The sequence below is a fragment of the Cynara cardunculus genome, assembly GCF_001531365.2.
Source record: "Cynara cardunculus var. scolymus isolate 2C chromosome LG 2, CcrdV1, whole genome shotgun sequence".
NCBI lineage: Eukaryota > Viridiplantae > Streptophyta > Magnoliopsida > Asterales > Asteraceae > Cynara > Cynara cardunculus.
The window spans coordinates 63,710,707-63,722,258 of record NC_037529.1 but is presented as its reverse complement, the minus strand read 5'-3'; the positions used below and the strand labels follow the sequence as shown (position 1 = coordinate 63,722,258).

The following is an 11,552-nucleotide window of genomic DNA, read 5'->3' as shown; positions in this document are numbered from 1 at the left end:
GATGGAGGCGGATGACAAGGGGGATGGAACCAGAAGCGAGGTGATGAGTCGGGTAGGGGAAGAAGGGGTAATGAGGGAAAAAGTTTTGTGTTCCACTTAGTTCTAGGGGTAAGGGTGGAACAAGCTTGTCCCATGCTTGTCCAACTTAGTTCCACTTAGTTCCACATTTAGCCACACCAAACGCAGGACAAATGTGTTCTGTTCTGTCCTGTCCCACCCTGTCCAGCGTACCAAACGCACCCTTAAGGTTCCCTAAAGATGTCCTTTTTTATATTTTTCTGAAAAATCAAGAATTCTTTTGTCTTAAATGGACCCAATAGTTTGTAATGGAGAAGGGTGTAAAGTTTATTTCTAAATTATAATTAATAAATCAATAAAAATCATGAATTTGTGGTATTATTAATGTTTAATGTTTTAAATAATATTATTTATTTGTTGGTTTATTGGAATTTAACCTAAAGCTTTATGAAATTGTAGATATTTGATGATAAGTTGATAATCTCAATTTAGAAGATTATGTATTAATAGACATGTCGAATGATCGTATGCAAAAGAGAGTAAAGATGAAAAGCATAAGAAGGGATATGAATTCTTGATCTGATACGAGGATTGATCTGGTGAATCTCGGTGCATCTCATCATAATGTGCATCTAAGGATGGAGATCTCTTCTTACGCTTCTCACTGGAACCCAACCCTAATAGACAATAGTAAATACACAATAAGTTGTTTTTTAGTGTTGTTACTAAGTGTTTTATGATATATATATATATATATATATATATTTGTCATAACATTTTTTCTAAAAGAACTACACTAGAATGAAATGTTTTTTTTTGTTTTTTATGTTTGTTTACACTATAACCTTATAACTTTTTCAGGGTATGCACTAGAGATGCACAAATGTCACTGAACCAAAAATCCGCCCGAGATGACTAGGTAAGCTAAGTACGATGCTTGGGGCCTATCCAAGCCAAAATGACTTATCGGCCCCCATTTTTTTCTGAAAAGCCAAATAAAGTCTAGTCAAAGGCAAGAAAGCTTGAAAAGGGGATCAATCAAATTAGATTTGTACACACACGCATATAGATATATATATATATATACACACACACACGCACACATATACACACATATATAACAAGGCGAATGATCTTGTGAGAAGGGAAGAAATCTGAACCTTTAATCATTTTTTATTTCATATCTATCCATGAATTACGCTTTAGAATAAAATTGATCTGATGCATCACGATGTACCTCATTAGTGATGACATTCAATTAAGATTGATACAAGGATAGAGATCTCTTCTTATGCTTCTCACTAAAACTTCTCTTCTCACCGGAACCCAAACCTATAAAACAATGATGTACAATTAAAATAAAGGAAATTAAAAAAAAAAGGAAATGATTGCTTAGGACCTATCGAGGCCTAAAGGACCCATTGATGGCCATTTCTCAACTTCAATAGCGGTTAGAATCGACATTCACCCTTTGATGCTTGAATCAAGCTTTTCAAGATCGAGTGCAAACATCAATCCTTGTTCATCTCTACTACGTACATACTATATAAATCTACTAATGTCAACTAAGTTGATGAAACAAATTGCATGCAATCTCATTTGCTTATCGACATGAGCATGTGGCCATACGTCTTTTAACTAGATAAAATGTGTTTTATTTTCATTAAAATACATCTAAACAACCTGAAAATATTAATCTAATGACTTGTTAATGTGAAATACAAATACACAAGTTATGTAGAACCAAAATGTTTTACAGCTACAAGACGTTATTAGGATTATTAAAAATTCTTTTGTAGGCACGGAGGTTCAAATGCAGTAACTACGGGCTATCTGCAAAGCAAGTGGTCGTCCTGTAATTAATCGGCTTGCATAACGAGTTGAATATCCAGGTTAATAAAAAAAAAAAAAAAACAATGGTTGCATTATTTGTAGCAAAACACAACACCATGTCTCATGAATCAAATCATCTTAGTCGATATAGAAAGATAGGGGCCATTTTTGACAAAGCAATAAAAATAAAGGGGGTGTAAGTAGATAAGAAGAGAGGTGGTTTGGATCTGGGAAATCGGCCTCGTAGGATGTGTTGTTGACGAGGATTGTTGAGAGCCGTCGATGGAACGGTGATGTTTGGCAATCCACCGTATGAAAGAAAGCTACTTTCAGTGGGGACCAATGATCATAGATCTTAATATCTGGCACCGTTGATTATCAAGGCCGTCTAAATGAAGGGTGAGGATGGAGTTTAAGTGGGAACATGGGGAATAAGTCAGGTCAAAATTTAGGGCTGTCACATGTGATAAAATGGGCCTCCGTGTCTCCACGGTACCCTTTAAGTTGACCGGATAAAGTGGTAGTCAAAACCTATAAAATTACACCCTTCCGAATTTCCGATTAATTAAATAAATAATTAAAACTTGATATAATTTTATTAATCAGTTTTATAATGTCAACAACTAATTATTTTTTAAGTCAAAGTTTTGTGAGGAGTGAATATATATATACGCACTAAGGATGGAGGTGATAAACAAAAGAATGAATCTGAACTTTTAATTATTATTTTTTTTTATCTCATCTCTTTTATGAATTATGCTTATTTTAGAAATTGATATGTTGTATTTTGGTGTATCGTATTAGTATTGATTTTTAATTAAAATTGATCTAAATGTGAATATCTCTTCTTATCCTTATCATCATAATTTTGTCCTCACTGGAATCCAACCATATATATATATATGGTTGAGTTCTAGTATGGTTGGATTCTAGTGTAAACGATACATATCTAAAAGAATACGAAAACTGACGAATCACATGCGATCTTATACTAAAATCACATGCGATCTTATACTAAAATCACATGTGATTCAGATGACTTTGCTTGGCGACCTGAAGACACAGCTACAAGTCGTTCGGACACTTTTTTTTACCATTAATGTAAAATCACACGTGATTTGCCCGTTTTCGTGTTCTTTAAATATGTATCGTTTTCGTTTGTTCTTGCCTCTCTCTCTCTCTCTCTCTCTCTCTCTATATATATATATATATATATAAGTTGGTTCAAATAGAAACCAACCATATGGTACAAACTATGGAAACCGATCTTGACCAATCACATTCTTTCTTCACTTTAGGTTCAAATCTAAATTATAAATTAATGATAAGGGTAATTTGATAATTCAACCTTTTTGTAACCCCCAATAATTAATTGGGAGTTACAAATCTTAAAAGATACATCTAATTGTTCATGAGATTTTTATGATTTCTTTATTATTTCATGTTCATGGTATTCATTTCAATTGATTTTATACATATATTGAAATTGGTTGTYTAAGTGTACAAGATTTTCATTTCGTTCAAGATACATGAAGAATCCTATTGTAAAAGAATGTCAGAATAATGAAGACGATAAACGCTTGCAGTCTATGTTCATATCTGCACACATGCACAACGATCCTTGATTTTGAAATTGTTCATATCTGTGCATCTCTTGCAGTCTATGTTCATATATGTTCACCATATGAACAACTTGTTTTCATTGAAAGACATAATCGTTGTTCATAAGAACCCGTGACGATGTCATACAGTATGACATTGAAAAACATATGAACATATGAACATAGTGTTTACATTGCAAGACACAAATGCTGTTCACACGAGCATAGGGCCGACATGTGAACATGAGTTGTGAATATGTTCATAATCGATCGTAGGTTACAAATCGGCTGGAGAATATCGGGTTTACGATGYRTGAGGATTTATTACCAAAATACTCTGTGAACAATTGTTCATAAGCAGCCCAATTAATTTAATGATTAATTGATTATTTTTTAATACTCATTTAATAATGAHCGTTTGACCAATTTACCCTTTGAACAATTGTTCATACACATAYCAATTAATACATTAATTAAATTATTGTTTATTTAATCTCATTTAATAATAACCGTTTGATGATAAAATGAACGATCAAGATCGGTTCACATAGTTTGTACCATATGGTTGGTTTCTATTTGAACCAGCTCCTATATATAGGGAAGATCAAATGTTAACCATCATTTTTGTGTTAACTTTGAAAACCCTCTCAACCAATCAAATTCCATTATTCTTATAGGTTTATGTCTTGTTCATTTGACCCTTACAAGGGTATTGTAGTAAATTGAATTCATTTGTAACCCCCAAACAATTAATGGGGAGTTATAAACAATCAAATCCCAAAAAATATGCATTCATATTATTAATTTTTTATTATTGATCTTCCATGTCCATTCTTGTATAAATTTCTAAATCGCATAAGAAACACGGTAGTAACGATTTTCGGTATTGATCAATTTGAACACAAATGAACCGTGAACACAATTTGAACATAAATGAACAACCGTGAACACAATTTGAACACAAATGAACCGTGAACACAATTTGAACACAAATGAACAACCATGAACACAATTTGAACACAAATGAACAACCATGAACACAATTTGAACACAAATGAACCATGAACACAATTTGAACAAATTAACAGATGAACACAAATGAACCGTGAACACAATTTGAACAAATTAACAGATGAACACAAATTAACAGATGCTACCTTAATTTTGTGGGACGTCTATGTATGTGAATATATGGGCCAAAAATTGCACATATCGTGTTTATATCGTGTTCACGGTTCATTTGTGTTCACGGTTGTTCATTTTTGTTCAAATTGTGTTCACAGTTCATTTGTGTTCAAATTGATCAATACCGAAAATTGTTACTACCGTGTTTCTTATGCGATTTAGGAATTCATACAAGAATGAACATGAAAGATCAATAGTAAAAATAATAATAATAATAATAATAATAATAATAATAATAATATGAATGCATTTTTTTGGGATTTGATTGTTTGTAACTTCCCATTAATTGTTTGGGGGTTACAAATTAATTCAATTTAATAGAATACCCTTGATAAGTGTATTTTTTCTTCCTAAAATGCCTCTTTCATCATTGTTCACTAAGCCTCATTAAAATTCAAACTTTAAAATTTGATTTTTTTATTGATTAACTTAACTATTGATTATAGATTTGAATGACTAAGATCAATTAATAAGGTTAACACAAAAATGATGGTTAACATTTGATCTTCGCCATATATATATATATATATATATATATATATATATATATATATATATATATATATCAACAATGACGAAGTTATGGAGGTTTTCACCGGCACAAATAAATATATTGATATTGATTTACTTTCGACAATTTATGATTTTTATTTCCATCGTAAATCTAACAATTTGATCTTAAAGTGATATTTATAGCATATCAAGGTATTAAAGATTTGAGATATTACAAACTTTTTTTTTTTTTTTCATAAACATAAAAATGAAACTTCAAATAAAGTACGACGTAAAATATATTCAGTTTTAATGAAAATAATGTTGTAATTTTAAAAAAAGTTCAATAGATTTTCTAAAATAAAAAATACAGATTTTTATGTTAATTTTTATTCTTACAAATTCTTCAAAACTTTGAAGAAAGTAAGAGATAGATAGTGAAATTGTGTAAATTTAGAAAACTTTTTTAAAATGATGAGATAAATGATTTTTATTATTCCATCAGCAAAAGTCACTAAAATTAATGGACTTTTGGTTTGTATAATGTTTTTTTAAGTAATGGAATTTGTTGAATTAGTTTGACCTTAAAAGAAGTGAAGTAAAATTCAATTACACGTTCGGTTGACATAAATTGAAATGTTTATATCTGATTTACGGAATGCAGTCTCTAAATTAGATTAAAACAACTATAATACAAATTACTCTTTTATAATATTTTTCAAGATTAAAATTTAATGTGTAAAAATTATATAATATATCATTTATAATTAGTATAATTACTATAATAAATAAATGGATTTCTTGTTTATAATCTTTTTATTTTATACATTTAAAAGGTTATGAAACAACAAATATGTAATACCTGAATTTTTATATACCTTTGTGTTGTATTTAAATGTTAGTTTTGGCCTTAGAATCATCTATTTAATGGTGGTTTATGCGGCTTAATGTATTAGTAAGGAATCATACAAGAAAAGGCAAGTAAAAGACCAAACCAAGTCAAACAGTGGCTGCCACGACCTAGCCCGTGGCCCAAGTTGCGGCTAAGTCGTGCAGTTCACTGAGGTTTTGAATTTGGGAAGTAGAAGGTCCCACGACTAGGCACGCGGCCTAGACCGTGGGAGAAGCCGGGGGAGAGTTTGGAGATTATCACAGGTGACCAGTGTTGCGACTTGAGTCACGTGCAAGGTCGCGGGAAACCTCTAGATCGATTTAAAACCCCTTTTTTAAGGTTTATTCTCATTAACTCATCTCCTAACTCTCTCTTCATTTACAAAATTGTTTGCGGAAAGATAAGGTAAATAAAACTTATCTAAACAATCTAAAGTTACACACTAGTTCTTAGCAAATAAAGAAAAGATTTGTTGTAAAAGACTTAGAAGAAAGTAAGTTATATCTGGGAGAGAACTATTTAGAATACAATAAAGGGATTCTAACTTGCTCTTGAAGATGAGCGTCTTGTGTTCTTAGATATGTGTTCTTTTACTTATGAATGAGAGTTAGGGTTCAAAAGTAAGTTAAGAGAGTAGAGTATCTCTGCATGGAGATAGAACACATCTATTTATACTCATTGCATTAAATGCACATTTAATGTAACATGGTAGGTTTAATCACGTGTCAAGCCTTTAGAGAAGGACTTGTCATTTGCTACAATGAATAGTACAAAAGCCTATTCATGAGCAGACATCATTTCATAAAGTTGGTGGGTAGTAGAGTCAACTAATCGACTCCATATCGTACTATACTTTAGAAAGGGTATGGGATTGTCCTTTGTGTGTATAAGGACAAGACAAAAACAATCGTGCTCAACAAGCTTCTTTTGATCGCTGAATGTTGGAATAACCTGAAGGTCTCTTCAGCATTCGCTGAGGCTTGGGCAGTCTTCATACATATATAGACCAGGTTGTAATAACTGAATACCGCTTCAGATCACGTACTCGCCAATCTCTATTCTTCAGTTTCAGTCTTCGACTTTCGTTGAAGGTTCTTTAGTGTGAGTTTTGTCTTCTTGAAGTATCGATGTCGCTGATTGGATTTACATTACAAGTTCTTCAGCGATCACTGAACAGACTCAGTGATGATCGTTGGAACTGAAAAACAGAAACATAAATATATCGTATAAAGTAAAAGTGATTATTATCAAATCAATGAGAGAGAGGATCAACAAGTTCTCCTTTGATTAGGTCCCTATATATATATTGTGCGTGCATATATACCACACATAAGAGGCTAACTTCCACGACCACACATACAATCTTCCATGACCACAAGGACGTTGATTAAACTCCATCATCGGCCAAACTCCATCACCGCCAAACTCCCTAAAACCATAGCAATGACTCAACGAAACCATTAGGACTTTTCCCCCTCCCCTCTTCGTTAGACCATATGTTAAAGGGAAGATCCCACAGGGACCATCATTTTCGTAAAGTGCACAGGGATGAGATCCCCATCTCCGGCCAAAAACAAGGAACAACCCATTTTCTCCATCTCCTTAAAACTGAACTGAAGCAAACCAATCAAACCATCATCGTCCCAAAAACAAGTGATCCTTCAAGCTTGCAAATCGATCAAAACCTTTTGATAGGGTGGTGATTTAGAAAAATGGTGGTGGAGAGAAGTGTGAGGGGAGCAGAAAAGGAAGAAGGTATGATTTAAGTGGGAGAGGGTGGTGCACCTACGATTTTGGAGGGGAAGGGGTGGTGCCGATGATTTGGTCCCTATGTCTCTTTATGATTTGAGTGAGAGAGGGTGGTTCCGGTGGACTAAGAGGGAATGGTGCAGACAATTTGGTCCTCATGTCTCACCTTGGTTTTACTTATGTTTTGGTGGAGATGATAGTCATGACGGTGATGTCTTCACTTCTGGTGTAGGAGAGGGAAATGTGGAGTCACGACTAGAAATAACCGATGTGGATGAGAGAAGAAATATATTAGAGTGGTCAACGATTTGGTTTAAATGAAGGAGTGGTCAATGTGTGTATCAGCAGAAAAAATGGAGTTATCGATGGGTGTATTGTCAAAAAAATAGGGAAGGAGGTGGTTTTACAAATTTTACGGAGTTGGTCCCCAAAATTTGACAGTTTTTATAAAAACAAGGAAAAAGCAAAAAGGAATTACAAAAAGAGATGCAACATATGGTTGAACAATTTTACCCTGTGGCTCTAATGGTCTTTTTTAACGAAATTAATGACCAGATTCCATTTTCAAAGTAAAATCCAAATTCGAGGGACAACATCTTGACTTATTGAAGTTCAAATCCCTATTTCAAAGAAATCACTAAATCTTAACGACCAAAAGTGAAGTTTACTCTCTCTTTTTTTTAACTAGGATTAGTTAGAGGGATCAAAAGTGAAACAAAATAACAATTATAATGACCAAAATTGTAATTAATTTATAAAGGGACCAAACTTGACGATGAATAAAAACCATAAGGACGATGAAGGGTAAGGGATATCGATGAAAGTTCTGTGTGAGGAGGAAGGGATATTGATGAGACGTATCTGATGTTGGATAAATTAAACATGGTTAGAATGGTAAATCGGTGATAAGTTGTTTTTCATAAGTCATGATAAATTAACGTATCAAAAACTGTTTATTACCGGTTTGACACTGGTATAAGCAGTTTTTTTTTATCCAAACACTCTAAAACAACTTATCTCCGATACCAGACTGAAATAAGTTAAAAAAAAAAAATTTTCTTGCATTTTACAACTACAGCAACCATCCTTATCATCTAGAAAGAAGGATGCGGTGAAATAATCCATCCCTCCATCCCACCCATACCCACCAACTTATATTTCCCTTCTAAATTGCGGTAGGCCCTTGCTCCAATCTTCTTCATCATCCTCCTCCGACGCTTTTCTGGTTTCCGGCAATGGAATCTACCCAAGATGAGATACTCCATGACTTCCATCCTATTCTCCGTGTCTACAAAGACGGTCGCGTCCACAAAATGACCACCACCCCCATCGTGCCTCCCTCCGACGATCCCCAAACCACCGTCCGATCCAAGGACGTCGTCGTCTCTGCCGACCCTAAAATCGCCGCGCGTCTCTACCTCCCCAGAACCACAAACACCAAACTCCCGCTCCTGATCTACATCCACGGCGGTGCTTTCGCCATCGAATCCGCCTTCTCCACCCTCTATCATAACCACCTTAATTCCCTCACCGCTGCCGCCAATATCGCCGCCGTCTCCATCGAGTACAGACTAGCCCCAGAACACCCAATCCCAGCTTGCTACGATGACTGTTGGGAGACCTTGAAATGGATTGCGAATACACCCGACCCATGGATCAGAAACCATGCGGATCTGAGTCGGGTCTTTTTGGCCGGCGATAGTGCCGGAGCCAACATCGCACATAACATCATGGTTCAGTTCAGCGAAAACGGGATTGGATCGGGATTGAAGATTGTGGGGATAGCTTTGATTCATCCGTTTTTCTCTTTCGATGAAGAGGATAAACTGTGGAAGTACCTTTGCCCAGGTACAAACGGGTTGAATGATCCAAGAATGAACCCGGCAGCGGATCCGGGATTGATGGCAAAGATGGTGTGTGAGAAGGTGGTGGTGTGTACCGCCGGAAAAGATCATCTGAGAGATAGAGGATGGAGTTATTATGAAGCATTGAAGAAGAGTGGGTGGGGAGGGCAGTTGCAGATTATGGAAACTGAAGATGAAGATCATTGTTTTCACTTGTTTAATCCAAATTCAGAAAAATCACATGCACTTGTAAGTTTTTTGTCTTCTTTATTTAATTAATCTTACTTAACGACTTAATTAATCTTCGGATTTGGATCTTTTGATTATTCTGTAAATTGTGGAAGTATTAAGTAATCTATTTTGAATATTATTACAGGGTGAAAATCATCAAAACATTATTTGAAAACCATAATTGTATTTTGTAACAAATAAACATTGTTTTATTGAAACAAACATTTTTGTCGCATCATATTGATGAGATAACATCATCTTATCGTATTGAACAACGTTACAAACACTTTATCTCATGAAACACCAATTTGTCTCATCAAACATATATGTGGGCACATTTTGTCGCATCCAACTAATGCGATAAACCCATCTTGTCGCATCTAACTGATGCGATATACCCAACTCATTGCATCAGGAACATGCGATAATCACCCCTTTGTCGCATCATATTGACGCGATAAACACCTTTGTCGTACCTTAAGGATGCTATAAACCAACTCATCGCATCAGAATAATGCGATAACCTCCCTTTCCGCAACTCATCGCATCACAATAATTCGATAACAATGAATATATTTCTTTAAGTGGTTAATTTGCATATATTGATAATTATTTGGGGTTACAAAGAGTTCCAGATACACCTTTAACAAAATAAGTTTGAGATACATTGATAATAATTTTGTTTTAATGCTATTTAGAACTCAAACCGATATCCGTATCACTATTAATGTTACAAAGAGTTTGGAGATCTTTTTCTTCCAAAAAAGTTCTCATAAAATTAAAGTTAACTGAAAGAATCATTTTTTCTCTTGTCAATATATCATCACATCTTCTTACTAATTTGGGACAACCAAACTCACCACATTTCAATATTTAAGGAATGTTTCATTCTCGTGATATCATCTCGTTGCTTATAATTGTCACTTTAATACAATGCAAAGCAAAAAATTTGAAGTTAAATAACGATAAATGACATAAAAACAAAACTGATAAAAAGTATGGAAGCAACTACTATACGACTAAACACGAACAGATAAGCTATGGAAGAAATTATTAAACTCTAATGAAATGACTTCTGATTGAGATATATATATATATTCTATAACAACTTTTCCTACTCTCTTTTTTAATAATAATCACAAATTCCAACTAAATTTTAAATATTTTTAACAACTTTTCCCATAAAAATTCAATGTGTTATTTGGATTTAGTACCATTAATTAAATAATATTTTTGTTATAGGGTCACTGACATAACTACACGCCTACAACCTTTTACCAACCCACGCATCCTCAATCCTCTCATTTACGTATTTTTGCAAAAACAAAAAAAAATCTATTTATTATTTTCCGATTGAAAAACGAAAGAAAAGTTATGAGTAGATCTGAACCCTTGATTTTTTTAATCTTATGTTCATCTATGAATCATATTTTAGAAGATAATTGATTCGTTACACTTTATTAGTGTTGACATTCAATTAAAATTGATTCAAGAGTTGACATCTCTTCTTATGCTTTTCATTATAATTTTTTTTCTCACGGAACTCAACCCTTTGTCAATAATAAGTTATTTTGTTTGTTTATATTTTATTGTTATTTGCTTCTTTTTAGTAATTTTGTAATGGTTTATTAACTAGAAGTCTTTTAGAATACTGGATATATATATATATATATATATATATATATATATATATATATATATATATAT

At 33.5% G+C, this 11,552-nt stretch overlaps 1 protein-coding gene across 1 annotated transcript; it reads left to right on the top strand.

The window, feature by feature from the left end:
• Positions 1–8,943: 8,943 nt before the first annotated feature.
• LOC112507610 (2-hydroxyisoflavanone dehydratase-like) lies at positions 8,944–9,932 on the top strand. The gene has a single exon (XM_025112259.1). The coding sequence runs from the start codon at positions 9,006–9,008 to the stop codon at positions 9,891–9,893; it is 888 nt and encodes a 295-aa protein (XP_024968027.1). The 5' UTR covers positions 8,944–9,005; the 3' UTR covers positions 9,894–9,932.
• Positions 9,933–11,552: the final 1,620 nt, after the last annotated feature.